At 36.4% G+C, this 15,508-nt stretch overlaps 2 protein-coding genes across 3 annotated transcripts in view; one reads left to right on the forward strand and one right to left on the reverse strand.

The window, feature by feature from the left end:
* Positions 1-7,397, forward strand: part of B4GALT6 (beta-1,4-galactosyltransferase 6) — a 33,132-nt gene extending 25,735 nt beyond the window's left edge. Inside the window, exons 7-9 of one of the 2 annotated variants that reach the window (XM_075416254.1) lie at positions 1,463-1,585; positions 2,455-2,556; positions 3,807-7,397. In XM_075416254.1, coding sequence (XP_075272369.1) covers positions 1,463-1,585; positions 2,455-2,556; positions 3,807-3,954 — 373 coding nt within the window. In that variant the 3' untranslated portion in view covers positions 3,955-7,397. Of the gene's footprint in view, positions 1-1,462; positions 1,586-2,432; positions 2,557-3,806 lie in introns of both variants that reach the window. The other variant, XM_075416255.1, reaches the window with a different exon arrangement.
* Positions 7,398-8,472: 1,075 nt separating this feature from the next.
* Positions 8,473-15,335, reverse strand: LOC104329154 (transthyretin). The gene is made up of 4 exons (XM_009934246.2): positions 15,216-15,335; positions 13,292-13,422; positions 10,574-10,709; positions 8,473-8,793 (listed from the first exon to the last, which is right to left on the reverse strand). Exons 1-4 carry the CDS (start codon positions 15,282-15,284, stop codon positions 8,686-8,688), a joined length of 444 nt encoding a protein of 147 aa, XP_009932548.1. The 5' UTR covers positions 15,285-15,335; the 3' UTR covers positions 8,473-8,685.
* Between the last annotated feature and the right edge of the window lie 173 nt (positions 15,336-15,508).

Raw genomic sequence — 15,508 nt, forward strand, 5'->3', positions numbered from 1 at the left:
TTTAAAGATTGTATATCTATTTTAAAATATATAAACCGCCCACATATAAGTATATATTTCATCTATATTTATGTATACCTTTATAAAATGTCTAAATACATAGAAATATTTACAAAATATATGTTTACAAAATATATAAATTTATATATACATAAGTAAATAATATGTAAGGATATATATAAAAAAGTGCATGTGCACCACACAGACATGCATACATACATATGAATAAAAACCTGAAACAGTTGCTTTAACTGTCATACGCCAGTTTTTATTTTTGGTTCTTGGTAGTTTTTTTGTTGGTTGCTTTTTGGGAGGGGAGTTTGGTTTGGGTTTTTGGGGGCGGCTTTTAGAACACCTATTATTTCAGTTAAATGTTGAAAGGGATATATGGCAAAAACCTTCCCCAAAAGCTATTAAGATTTGGTTGAATCCTGCATTTCCACAGAGATCAGAAATTACATGACTCTATTGTATTTCTTTTTCTTTCCCCTGGCATTCTGGAGTTATTTGTCCTTCAGTGTGACATTTGTGCCCTGAGCAATGGTAAATCCTTTTGTGGATAGTCCTACGTCCTTGAAGGTTCCAGATTTGGAAGAGTCTCCTGAAAAATACGTTTGATTACTTTTATTTGATGAAATTGTGTGCTGTTTCTGAAAGAGGAACACACTTTACTGTAGTAGCTTCTGGGTTAAGGGTGCAAGTCAATACGCATGGAAGTAAATATAGATACTTTAATACATTTTTTTTATTAAAAAGTGGTTTGAGAGCTGGAAATCACATTGCCTAGGCCTTAGTATGTTAGGTTATATAGCTATAGTGGCTGTCCATGTTGGCCAACGGCTTGTTACTTAATAATACGTGTTAGTTATTACTGTATGCTTACTGACAAAAAAGCCTATAGATCCTTTTGATTCAAAAATTTAGCTTCTAAAACCTGGAAAATTGTTTTTTAGAAAAGTATATGTTCCAGCATGGTTGAGTATGTACTGTTAAACTGTTCCTCTCGATTTTTAACAGCTCTGTAGAATATAGTTATGAATTAAAATTACTGAATTGATGCATTACTGATTTGTAATTTTTTCATTTGATTAAGGAGAGGGCTTTTCAGTTGAATAGTGTCAAAATACATAATTTGAGGGCTTCACTTAACACTTCAGCTATGGGTCTAAATCTGCCATCTGAAATACGCAGTAGGCTTTTGTTTCATGTGGTGATACTAATTTGAGCTACAGTTCAAGAGCACCTTTTATGCAAATCAGACACTACTGCAAGCATTTTGTTCAACTTCCGTATATGGTACTTAATGTACCTGTGATCTGTGACCCAGTTTCTCTTAGTGAGTACATTCGGCATCTGTTCATGTCCTTAGTATGGTGTTCTTGTTTAGTTGAAATCTATTGTTCAAAGAGAGGCTACCTATCTGAGTTCAGCTAATAATACAGAATTTGTCTTTTGTTTTCAGTCTTCCATACAATGAGTTCTTTGGTGGTGTAAGTGGCCTGACAGTAGAACAATTCAAGAAGATCAATGGGTTTCCAAATGCCTTTTGGGGATGGGGTGGAGAAGATGATGATCTTTGGAACAGGTGAGTGTTCAGTGCTTGTGTCTTTCTCACTGGTCTGTGATATCCACTCTTTGAGAGCAGTTAGGTCTTTTTTTCTTTCAGTTGTTACCTTTTTATAATTTGTTTTAATGAACAAATTCTAACGTTTCTAAAGAGTTCGCTTCAGAAATATTAGAACATACCATTTGAAGGGATAAGTATGATGTTCTTTTTTCTTGTCCTCGGGACAGTTAACAGGCTTTTAAGAGATAAATCTTGTAGCGAATAACAGATGTAACAACAGGTAGCAGTACTAAGTATATTTAGTCTCATTCTTTCTGGTCTTCTGTGCGTTGCTTTTTGATTTTAATTTACGTCTCTCTTGCTGCTAGCATTATGCAATACCATCCCAAGGATAGGTAGAGTAAGCGTGAGTTCAAGTATCTTTCATATCTTAGGAGCCGTGTTTGAGAGGTTAATTTGACATAATTTGGACGATGGACAACAATGCTCACTGTATTACTAACTGCTCACAGTAAACAAGTGTAAAATGTTCTAGTTGAGCCGTTGAAACAGTGTCTGCATGAGTTTATAAATACAGATACATTTTATAAGAAGAGTTTGTATGTTTTTATTCTTCTTCCTTACTATTTTAATATTTTTATGCTGTTATGCTTTAAGAATAAAGCAGGAGATACTAAGTGTGAAATTATTATTTTTGACACTGTAGTGGTTTTGCCAGCTTTTTTAGTTGTTGTGTTAGGAGCATTTTGGGTTTTTTAGGGAGAGAATGTCAGTGAATACAAAGACTTAGCTTTAAAAGATACGATGTGGGTTTTTCACTTTTGCTATAACTTGTCAAAACATCTTTTTAATACTCTTTATAAAGATGTTTATGTATTATACTGCAGGGTTCACTACGCTGGATACAATGTAACAAGACCAGAGGGAGATTTAGGGAAGTACAAATCCATTCCTCATCATCACAGAGGTGAAGTCCAGTTTTTAGGACGGTAAGAAAAACAGGGAACTGTTGAAATACTAGAACTAAAGATGTAAAACTTTTTTTACACATATACAAATTTTCCACGCATAAAAAAAAGCAGTCAGTGCTTATCAGTGTTATTCCCTCTTTAGTGCTAGACTTTGTATTTTCTTAAACACATTATGTTTGGTCTTAAGATATTTCTTATTTAACCATGAGAGAGATGGAGTTTGTATGCCAGAAGATATTGCTGTCATAATCTTTGATGCAGAATGTTATTGTTTGTTAATAATTTGGGCATTAGTGCTGTCAGGGCTCCATTAGTTGGTTAATTTGCATATTCTGCAAAAGGAAGCAGTACAGCTAGGGGAAATGACTCCTGCATTAAAAAAACTCAAGGATTGGTTTCTTCCATCATACTTCGTTCCTTTCTGAGATACAGGTCGTCTTATTTCCTGCTTACATTGACGTGAACTTTTCCTTTTGGGGTTCCTTTCTTTTGCTACAAAGATACAAAACACTTTAAATGGCGAGTAGGTTCTGGCTACCCTAGGTTGGAATAGCAAGCAGAATACAGCAGATGAGCTACACCTGAAAATTAGAATGTGAAATGCAAAATAAAGGGTTTATGGTACGTGTTTTCAGATAATTAGAAATACTGCTCAAATCTGTTATCAATGGGTGTCTTTTTCTGGGAACAACTTTTTCTGCTTTATTCATAATTTTTAAATAGACACGTACAGTAGACATGAGCAGATATATGATATGAAACTAAAATGTATATATCAGTAATCAGGGGGAGGGGAACAGGGTTTTTAATCACCTCAAATTTAGATGTTCGCAAATGCAGGAGTCTCAACAATGAAATGAAAACAATTCAGACATTTAAATGTATAATGATAAACAGTGAAGGTTCCTAAGTCTTCTCTGAGCTCCGTAGTTGAGTTTTATAGCAAAAGAACATGAAGAAATTGAATGTTCTTTAAAAATCAGTTTAGTTTGGGACCATAAAATTATACATATTAAATACGTTCATTGTTTTCTAATACACTTAGATTTTATGTTCACATGTACAAGTTAACATTAAGACTAAATAACAAAGTGGCTTGCTTTTAAAGCTTAAGTAGGTAATTTTGTAATTTCAAAGGGCTGAGAAGTAGTTTCAGAATTTCAAGTGTATTTCAGAATGAAATGACTGTTACAGTATCATGTCTAACATCAGTTGAATTGTTTCTTGCAAATCTTTCTTATGTTTTCTTCTTCCAACTTCCTCTGCAGATATAAACTTCTGAGGTATTCCAGAGAACGTCAGTATATTGATGGGTTGAACAATTTAATATATACTCCTAAAATACTTGTCAGTAGGCTGTATAAAAATATAACTGTTAATCTCATACCAGAACTTGCTCCTGTTAGAGACTATTGATGGAAGTGGGTGACAAGCTACCCTACTAGAATAAACTTTTAACACTGGAAGCTACTAATAGACACTGTAAGTCATAACAAAACCAACAAACAGCAGCTTAGAATTAGACGATTTTGACCATTTGGGATGAGAAGTGATTGAGTGTACCATGCATTTTGTTCTGAAGGAAAAGCCAGCAGCTACCACTCAGATGTTTACAGCATGAGACTACTGTTCAAGCCTTCATTCTTCATATTCTCTGTCTTAACCACTCAAGTAAATAAACTGCAGAAAACAGTCTTGTAGCTTCTCTGGAAGTAGGGATAGAGGCCTCTTCGTCAAGGAATTTTTTATACCAAACCACCCCCCCCCGATATTTAAATGAATGCTTTTCTGTATTTTTAAAATGTGTTTTGTAAATATGTGATGTAAATTAATGTGTGTACATTGCTTTTTAAATAGCTCAATATTTTATGCTTCAGTATGTATTTGAGTGTGTTCTCGTTTGAATTCTATAGGAATGTTTTTATTAGCATGAAAGAACAAGTAAAATGTAAGTATGCTTAAAAAAAGGTTATACCTTACGTGAAATGAAGGAAATATTAATTGTTGGCCAGCTATGACTGTAAACTGTTATACTAGTTTTGAGCTCTAGGCCTCCTGCATATCTATATAGAAAAATCAATTTTGTATATGAACTTGCTAGAAAGAAAGCTTTTAATTTTATTTATTGCCAGCAAAATTGTATGATACCCTGCCTGCTATCTAAATCCTATTTATATGCATATTGCATGTGTATTATGGAAAATCTTGCAGTTGTTGCGTATTATGATCTACAGAAAGTCTAACTGTTTCCAAGTGTGCCACTAGTGTCAATGTCAGGGATTTTAATGCCTAAAACAATGTGTCTGGGTACGTACAGTATTTTGGTATTGTTCTTCTTTTTTAAAAAAAAAATCCTAGTAAACAGCACTTTTGTTCCTCCAAAATCAGAAGAGCCAAAAATGTGTCTTCATTGGAAGAATATTAAAGTTAGATTTTTAAGAAAATAATAAAACATAGTTCTAATAGTTCTAACGCTTACAGTGTGGGATTTTCGGAACCACAGTGTTGGTCAAACCATTCTGCTGCTGCTGCTGCTGGCATAAGCAGAACTGAAAGCAGGCCAATCCCAAGTGCTTTTTAAAATTCCACCCATAATATATTAATCAATATAGCTATTTAAGGGCCTATTCTGGTAGAGTGCTGAGTGCTTCTATGATGCATCAAGTATCCTCAAGTCAATGACTTTCAATGAGATTGAGGTTGCGCAGTCCCACTAAGGATTGGTCCTGTCTGTTTCTCTATTTTTGTGGTGTTACATGTATGAGTAACTAGCCTCTTTCCTTGGCTTAGAATGAAAAGCATATCTTATTTTCTGTTTGCTTCGAATGTTATGCTACCTAAAAGTATCCCACTGCTAAGCGTTATTATCCTTTCCTAATATTTTTTTACATTCCTTGTTAATACTAAGGAAAAGGACTGGATCATTTATTTTCTATGTTAATGCAAAGATGTTGACCAAGACCTTCTAAACTGTTTTGTTTGTCACAGTGACTCAGCTCTTTAGGAACCAAAGACTGACTTCTGCTCCCATGAAGAATGGAAAGCAGTATATAATAAGGATTGTTTATCCATAGAGTGTTCTGTAAGAGTGTTGACAAAGAATACTAACTTTAACTCATTGCTGTGTGTTGGTTTCCTGAATTGCTGCCACAGATGCTGTGGTGCTCTGTATATTTGAGTTGTTTGCCATAAACACCTTTTATTTCTTTGGCATCCCAGCAGCGGATTTTGCCCTTAGCCATTCTTCAGTAGAGTTACGAGCTGAGTTGTAGGCATCCCATATATTTAGTAGAAATGTAATGATTTAAGTAGTTGAGAATAATTGTAAGGGAAATTTTAAACTGTATTGGAATTACCTTAAAATCTACCAGTTAATCTAATATGCTTTAGGAATGATACAATGCAATGAAAATAACAAGAAGTGAGCATAAAGAGAAAAAAAACATCCTTCAAAAGCATGCTTAAGTGGTTTGATCACTCCTGATATATTTTTCTATAACTGAGTGGATAGAATATTCCCAAGCATATGGATAAAGGGGAGAGAATTAATATGCTGTATGAACAATTATATCTTAAAAATAAAAATTAGTCTTATTTCCTAACAGACTAATACAATTCTTTGAGAACTGTTGAATAAATTTTTAAATACCTGATGTAATCTTGAAGTGATTTCTGGATTTTAGTACAAGTTCACCTACAATTTAACACCTATATTTATGAAAGATCCTTTGGTACTGTAGGTTTGTACTGTTTTCTGAAGCATGCTTTCGTGCACATTTGTTAGGCATTCTGTGAAATCAATGTGCAATTTTTAAAAACTCTAATGCAAATATATGTATATATACATATATATATACTTACCATATTACACATATATGCTGTGGCTGAACAAATATAACTTTACAGCTCTAAGTGATTAATCATGTATGGTCTTAGAAAAATGTGATTTAAACCAGTATGTGAACGGATTATGACATATAGCTGAGTTCTTAAAAAGTTTACATTTTGGTGCCCCAAAGTGATGGATGTTAAATTATGAACTGTTAACCAACGCGCTTCTCTAAATATCTTATATCACTTTGTTGGGAAGTTTTAAAAGTTGCCATCTTAAATTACATCAAAATAGTGTTTGTGTACTACCTGCTTGAGCTCAGTACTATTCTGTAGTGGATTTTAACATAGACAGTGCCTTCAAATGAAATAAATGCGATGCAGAACCAAGAGTTGTGCACATTCCTTTTGATATTTTCATGATTCTTGTAAAATGCGGAGAGAAGCCGATCACATTGGCTTTTCCATTGCTGACAAGGCAAATTAAGGATGTCTTCAAGGAGTAAACATGGAGGGAGAAGAAATAGGGGATATTTTACAAGATTCTGAAGATCCTGCAAATTAACAAGTAAAAACATTACAGAAATATTAACAGTTGAATTTGGTTCATATGCTAAGATACTTTTAAGCCTGACTGCTGTATTTCAAATTTAAGTAGGAGAATACAAAATATAAAATCTGTTTGGCAATAGACAGTATATTGAAGAAGCAAGTACAAAACGTCCTTTTTCTTGGATCTTGCCAGTCTATTTTTCTATCATTATGTTTACTAATGACTATGTTGTAGTGGGTTACTAATGAGCCAGTTATTTTAAAATATTAAAAGGATCCATTGTGTATCAGCAAGAGGAAGTGTACTTAAGATTATTTTATTTGTAGAAGTGTGTAAGATAGGCTTAATGAAAAATGCACTGAAACAAATGCTGGGAATTTCCTGTGTACTATCATAGTTTTGTTTTTTTGTTGTTCATGAAAATGTTTGTACTTTTTTACCATTGTCTTTTATGAAATACAATGTTCTAAAGATTGTTTTGGTTTGTTTATTCTGAGGTTCTGTGGAGTTTCTTTGTGTTTTATTGACAGACAAAGTGCTCATTTTTCTAGTGCTCAGTTCCTCTAAATACCAACAAAAGGAAGGGACACCTGGCCAACCAAATACATCAGGTTACGCTGTGATGGGATCAAGCCTTAGGCTAACAATTAGTTTTCCCTTTATTGGTATTTGTATGCTTTCAACTTTTGGTTTTATTAGGCCAAATGACTCAACATTTTTGCATGCTTTTCCAAGATAGGGTTGCTTATCCTGTTGAATCTCCTGATGGCTGTTCTCTATACTTGTTTCTGTTTAGGGGTAATCTTCCTTCTGTGTGAAATACAAGAAAGGGAAGTGGAGGGATTCATCCACACTTCTCCTGACATCAAATAGGGGGCTGGTTTGCTCAGGAATCATCAGTTACGCTTCTTATTTTTCATTGTATCTTAGAGCTATTATAAAAGTGTCTGATGGTTGGAGGTATGCAAGTTATTTGGGGGGAGTACTTCTACTGGGGACAAAGGCATTTGCAGAATTTTGTGAAAATACACAAACTTCTTCAAGTATCTTTGATGGATATACTTTTCTGCAACACTGGATATGGACTCTCTTTGAAAGTATCACCAGTTATATTGTATTGGAAAGCAGGAAAGAAGGCATTTTAAGTATGTGTAGCATCCTTAAATGCTGTTTTTCCATGCTGTCACTTGTAAGCTGCTTTTGCTTCTGCATCTTAAAAATCAGAATTAGAAGGTGAGTTTATCTGATGATGGTGTGGGGCCCTGGGTAGTAGTCCCATGTGTCTCCATCTGTTGTGGACTTCAGTAAGAAAGTATAAGTGATGGTAGGTGGTGGATTGCATTTCATGTGTGCTTACTTTTCATGAGACACCTTTCAGATGTGTTATGTACGCTTCCTTTGCAAGAAGGAATGTAGTTATTAACTTCAGGGAAGGCTTTGGTTTATTCTCAGAATCCTAACAATGGATTTTCAATGCATTTTTTTTTTCTAATCTTAATGTATTTTTTTCAAACCCCCAACTTTTATTCAGAAGGTCAATACTTAAAGAATACAGAAATACAGAATATTTTTATTTAAGAGTATTTGAAAACAAAGTCAATACATATTCTTCCTAAAGTTAATGAAGTGAATAAACAACTTGACTGTTACTGTCAGTGATTTACTAAGAAATCTAAAGCTGTTGATACAGTCAGAAACTAAGTTCCTATCATTTATGGAAATTTTAATTTACACATCTAAAATTTCATGCTTAATGTCAGCTTTTATTCCACTGGCTCACTAACTACTGCTGTAGTTGAGTAAGAAAAGGGACTGAGGACAGCAGCAATGGAGTAATGTCGATAACCAGCATCATTAGCTGTGAACACCACCTGGAAAACAAAAAAACAAATACAAGACAAATGAGAAGTGATCTCTAGATATGAGCCTAGATGGAACCATTGTGATAGTTTTATCTAACCTTCCACAAAACTTTGGAAATATCTTTTCTTTTGGTGATTTGATCAGTGTGATCTATGATTGCCTGTCTTAGGTAGTTTTTCCACTGGTTAAATGTCCTGGATTAAAAGCATACATATCACTTATTAAAAATTTTATCAGATATATTTGTTATACAGTTTGAGGTTTCCTTGTTGATACTTATAAATGGCAACAAGATTTTTTTTGCTTATTGAGGATCTACATTAAACCCCATTGACTATCTTTGTTTAAAAAAACAATAATAAAACCAATGCATTCTTTCAAGTATTTGAATGTTTTTGTTGCTCTTATGAAGTAGTGAACTTTGAGGAACAGAATTAAACATACTGCTACAGTAGCTATCATCAGGCCAAAATATGAAGCAATTAGTTTCTTTAATCCTACTTACATAGCCAGTAGATAGAGAGGACTGCAGAAGTCCTTTGGCCACAATGTGATAATGACCTTACATGTGAATCATTTACAACAGCCCATTCAGCATCTCCCCCATCAGCTCATGTCCTGTCCTTGGATTTCTCCCTCTGCATAGTAGATTTTGTGTTGTGAGAAGATGGATGTCGAGTTTTAAAATAGATACAATTTAATAACATTCTGTGATGCAGAGCTTGTGCTCCTTTCAACATTGATAAAACAGATTCATGTGAAACAACCAGTGAACTGTTGAGGTTTATTTTTAAGAAAGGAGACTATTGCACTCTAAATTAAATTCACTTCTGGTCTGGAATGTGGATTTAAACATTAGCTTGGTGTATCATCAGTTTACTTGCATGCTGTGAATCTTTCATCTTACTTCTTCTATTTCAGTTATCACAGAAAGCAACACTATCCAGCATTAACCTTCATTATTGTCTAGAATAAGAATGTCATCTCTCATCCATTTCAGGGCAGCAGAAACAAAATTTAACCCAGGTGTTTGCCATCTTTTTTTTCCAGGGCAACTGAGGAATGGCTGTTTGAGCAGTGGTTGCAAACTGTGCAGCTGGTGGTGCTCACTGACCTGTCAGAGTCCAGCAAACAGCTAATGCAGGACTGCTACTGCTCCTGAAAGGTCATCTGAAAGGGCTGATGCTGTGGGGCGGAAGGGGACAGCCCCCGAGGAGTCCCAGACCCTGCAGCTGGCTTCACTTGGTACCTGGTTCGGACCACCTTCATCTAACCGGTTTATCTGTCCCATGCCAACTAAAAAGGCCTATTACACTTTTCTTCTGTTGTAGACTGAGGATCCAAGCATCCACAACACAGTTCATTCTTCCAGTGTCTTTAAAAATCTGAATTATAAAGTTTGTCTGCAGCCATAAAAATACTGGATACGCAAGGCAGAAAAATCCTTTCCGCAGGAGACTTTAACAGAGTGCTCCACCTGTTGTTCTGTCGCGGGTGTCTAGAAGTAGTTGCAGGAAGAATCACAGGCTTAAGCAGAGGTAGAAGGATGGAAAACCTTGTCGTCAGTAATGCATCTAAGAGCTTATTGAGAGTTATGGGGAAGCTAGTAACGAGGCTCTCTCGTGAGTGTACTGTTACAAAACTTTGAGACTGTGGATTTAAAGTGTTAATGCAAAGATATTTTAAAGTGAAAAGAACATTCAACATATGCAATTAATAATTGAAGTCTAGACATAGAAAGTGTCTTTATTCTTTGCAACTAAAGTACAGGAGAAAATGAATACTCACATCAGCATGGCGATGGAAGGGATTCAAGCCCAGTCTCTTCCAATAAGAGGCTGTGTCAAGCTCAATCTTGTATGTCCCTGTTACAAATTGTTCCTTAGTTGTGAGGTCACGGAGCTCTCCGTTGTCATGAGTTTGTCTGTGTGATGGCAGAACAATGCACGTTTATATTTTGGTTAAAAGCCTGAGAAAAATGCAGTTCTTGGCAATTGAACTGGAGTGATGTGTAGCTGAAGTAGTATGATGAATACTTCTATTGATCTGGAATGGCTTCGGTCCATCTGTATTATGGATGTTTCAGAGCTTATCTTGGCATTTGCTACTTCCACGATGGCCACAGCAGATGGCGGCCTGCCATGTCACTACTCTGCATGGTTTGGGGGTGAGCCAAAAGCTGCCATTATTGTTCATAGACTCTTGGAGTTAATTAAATGAACCCACTCAGAGGGAAAAGTTCACCACTGCTGTAAGCAATGTGGAAGCTCTGTAATGCACTTACTGTGCAAGTAACCAGGGTCAGCTCTTGATTTTTTCCATAGTTTTCTTTCTTTACGTATTGAGGTTTTTTATCAGTGTAACTGTTTTTTACAGTTGGCTATTTGAAATTTGAGATCTGCTTTTTGAAATGACTGTAGGTCAGCCAACAGTGTAGCCTGATGAAATTCCCCGTTGTCTGTATTGATCAGTTGGTTTTCCATCCTCAACAAACAGATGGTTCTGTTTGATTTGAAGATGCTATCAGTGCTGTCCAAGGCCGTAGTACTGGCTTGAAACTATACAGCTTTGAACACCAACCAGTTTAGGGCTGCAGAACCAATACTGAATGCTGTCTCTCAGCCACGTCTCTTGGTTGAAACCTGTTTCTGTGAAATAGGTTATATAATACTACGTTTTTGATTGAGTAGGTTATCCACAAAGAACAGTGCTGCTAGTGCCTGATTCTAGCAGTCACAAACCACTGTTTTGTGTTCTAGCTCCCAAATCTTTTTCTGAACATATTTTATTCAAATTGCATGCAGAGAAAAATAAAGAATTTGATGGTTTCTACGTCATTGTCCAGTGCATTACTTAGGATTTGTGCTTTAATATAGCTTATAACTATGAAGTCATAGAACACCATTTGTATCTTGCAAGATGCTCTGTAGTCAGTTACCAGATTTTTTTATCCATTCAAAAATATCTATTTTTTTCTTTGTCATAGATTCATCATTGTTAGGTAACTGTTCATTTCTCTAATAAGCTTTCTCAGCTAAAACCAAATGTATCTTTAACTGAGAATGCTTATTTCAGAATCTCTTGCTAACATTCACTTATCTACAAATTGACAAGAGGTTGATTTAGTACTATCATGACTTTTGCATACCTCATCTTAAGGTTACTTTGTTCTTTGTTTCAAATGTTAAGAATGTTCTTGAGACTTCAGTCAACATCCAGCTGTTCAGCCAAGTATCTTTGTATAAAGCCTCTAAGTTCAGATTTTAAGATAAGTAAACTGAACACCCTCTTAATGGAAAATTTCACGCTTTTCCAGTGACAGAATATGTGTGAAGCTATCTTCTCACTTGGGGGTTGGGAGGCACAACATTGAATAGCTTGTTCTTCCCAACCTTGTACAAGTATGTGTGGGCTTCACTGTAGCTATATTTTTCAAGGACATGAAAGCACTGTTGCTTCTGCCAGCTCCCTGCTCTACGACACCCAAGAGCCACTTACGTGCAGTTTCTCATGGACTTTCTAGAAATGCATCCAAGTCTGGGATTCCACTACTGAAATTCCTGCACTATGCCAGCTTTAGCCCTTATGAGCCCTATCTCACTTTTTTAGGTAGAACAGACTGACCTGGAAAGGTCTCAGGTGAGGCTGTGCAACTTTCTTGAGAAGATTAAGTGTGGAAGTGGGATGTTGCTTGTTGAATGAAGAGTGTTCATTCTGTGTACCCCCTAAGAATATTTTCAATTGCATTTTAGATTATACTTTAAGTAAAAATTGCTTTGGGGCTTCTAAAGTGTTAAGAGGACAACTTCAGAAAAAGTCATCTACATTTGAAATTCGACAGTTGTGTTTTTTTTAAAAGACGTGGCAATGTTTAAATATCTAGGAGATTCTTATTTTAGATGTAATTGCTTCTCTGTGGGGGAGGAGGCCAGAAAGCTTTATCCCCAAATTTTCTCCTTTTGCCCGATTCCTTTTTCTTGAAACAAAGAAGGCTATCAAATATTACATGGTATGTGTTCAAAACAGTCCAGTATTTTCTTTTTAAAGCTGTGGTGTTGTATGAAATGAAAATCCATTTAGAAAGAAGGAAAGTAGCCAATAAAGGTAGGATTCTCAACCAGAGTCTTAGTTTCAAACAAACTAAAAGAGTCTGCCTGGTTCTTCTGGTAACAATGCAGCAGTTCATTGCTGGACACTAAAAAGTAATATAATCCTTTGTAATGAAATAGAAGAGAAGCGATGATTGAATTAAAGGATAGTTTAAAATACTTTCTTGTGCTCATGGTAATTATAAAGCATTATAAAAGCATTATAAAACCATTTTGGTAGTTGAAACTGTAGTACAGTTAAAAGACAATCTGCAGCAAATTCATTCAACACTATGTTATCTTTCCTCGGAGTGAAAAAGACGTCTTATGGTAGACAATGTGAAACTGTTTTTTTCAACCATGTGGCCTCTGCCCGTTGCCTTTCCCTGCTTTCACTCATTATTTTGGTATAACTTACTTTGAATTTAACAGTTCCCAAGATCCATCTGCAGCTTCTTTATATAACTTAACTGGAACATTTGGAGCTGGACTTCCTCGGACTGAATCCAGAATTTTTATAATAAGAGGATGCTCAGAGTCAGCAGGGTCCTTCAGATAGGAAGAGAGAATTTTTATGTTGTAAGAAAGGTAAGTGATGGTGCATAATAAAGCAGTAAGGAATATTATTCTTTAGATCTACAGAATATACCATATTTTCCTTAACAAGATCACTGTGTGCTGCAGAAATGTATCCTGAAGCTTTCTGGGGGCTGGATGCGGTGGAACCTGGGGGGAAGATGTTGGGAGTTGCCAGAGGCTGGGAGTGCAGCCGTGGGCGCTGGGGAGGCACTGAGGCTGTGCGTGAGAGCACATTTCTCTTTCCTCTTGGGCATGGCTTAGCTACACATCATCTGCAGCATGAAGTTGGAAGTAAATCGTGGCCTCAACAGGAAGTAATTAAATCATCAAAGGTAGCAGGAATGTTTAGACATCTGACAACTCTTCCTCTATGTTTTGGATTGGCAATTCAAGCACAGCTTTCTGGATTTGAGAGCCTCTGATGTCTTGTTGCCATAGAGTTATCTTAATTATGCTGTAAACTTAATAAGCACCACATACAGACTCTCTCCTAACACCATGTTGGATCAGATTTGTCAGCCCCTGGCAGCTCTGCAGGGACAGGAGAGGAAAACCTGCCTTCAAAGATGGGATGCCTCTAGTTTCTCTCCCAATATGTTCATCACAAGCAGTGGTTATGCCCTGATGTTTTACCTATTCAAAGGCAGAGCTGAATCAGGGCTTTGACCTTCCATTACCTAATTTTGGAGATGAAAAGTGAGAAAACAGAGCTTTGTGGAAGGTGCTGATCAGGGATAATCTCAAAATTGCTATTGTTGATTTACATTTAAACATTACAAAATGAATCGTGGCATAGGTGGAAAAAACAAAGAGCCCTCTCTTACACCCCCTCTTACAGTCTGTGACATATCGAACAGCCTGTTGCCCAGGAACCCTGCCCTATATCAGACCGACGTATCAGCATCTGCCTGTGCCGCCTGTATGCGCTGACTCCTCAGGCTCCCTTTCTGGAAGGCAGAGGCTCCTTGCTGGTGTTTCTTTTGAGGCATTGGCAAGGGAGGCTCTAGTGCCACCACCTATTTTCCTGGCTTTTACACCCTGGGTGCTCAGTGAAAGTCTGCTTGCTCACAAAGGTTGGTCAGGTATTCGTTTTCCCAAAGGTTGGAGCTTGAGAGGAAGAATAAGTAGAAGGGAAGAGAGAGACAAGTCTGTTCTAGGAGAATTGCAGGCTGAAGCATCTGTCTCTCTAGCTTGCTTTGCTGAAGTAAATGAGCCCTCTGGAAGCGGAAGGCTGCCTTTGGCTCTGTTCTTTGCTTGCATCAGCGAGTGCTGAGATCCCTTCTGCTTCCATGGGGCAGACCTGTAGTGGGCAGAGCAGTAAGGGTGAAGACTAGAAAAGGCATTTCTCCAGCATGGATCTCGCGTCAGGAAACAAAATCCCTGGTGACAGGAACTTGTTCGTTGCATCATAAGGGCTATTAGTTACTTTTCAACAGGCCCAAGGCTTTTGTGTAGTGAATCCGATGCTTTTTTCCTTTCTTGCCCTACATTGTTTTTCACATTGTCGCTGAGTCTAATGACAAGTGCTGCTTCCCTAACCATAAAGCCTTCCTACTGATCACTGGAGAATGAGAAAGAAGGACCAGAAAAAGAGCAGTAGGAGATAACTACAGTCAATACATACCATAAAATCAAAATAATTGCAATAAAATGAAATATTCTAGTTTTCATTAACACTAATTAAAGTATTAATTAAAAAAAAAAAAAGGCAAAAAAAGCTGGGATTATATCAGTATGAAGAACCTCAATCCTGAGACACTTACCGGTGGTGCGGCTTCAGAGAAAAATGCCAGGCCGGCTAAAAAAACAACAAATACAGAATGAAAAGCCATTTTGCCTACCGCTAGGAAGTCTCAGTGTCAGCAAGTAGAAACTGGTGGGATCTGTGATTTTTATATCAAGGCCTCTAAACAGAGGCTACTTATCAGAAAAAACATATGACTTTCAACATGCCGATTCATACTATTTACTTAGTAAACAATGAGAAAATAAGTAACTCATACAAACATGAACCTTGTCTGCAAAAATAAGTCTATTCTATCATTGCCTGTGGAAA

The sequence above is a fragment of the Opisthocomus hoazin genome, chromosome 3 (genome assembly GCF_030867145.1).
Source record: "Opisthocomus hoazin isolate bOpiHoa1 chromosome 3, bOpiHoa1.hap1, whole genome shotgun sequence".
NCBI classification, from domain to species: domain Eukaryota; kingdom Metazoa; phylum Chordata; class Aves; order Opisthocomiformes; family Opisthocomidae; genus Opisthocomus; species Opisthocomus hoazin.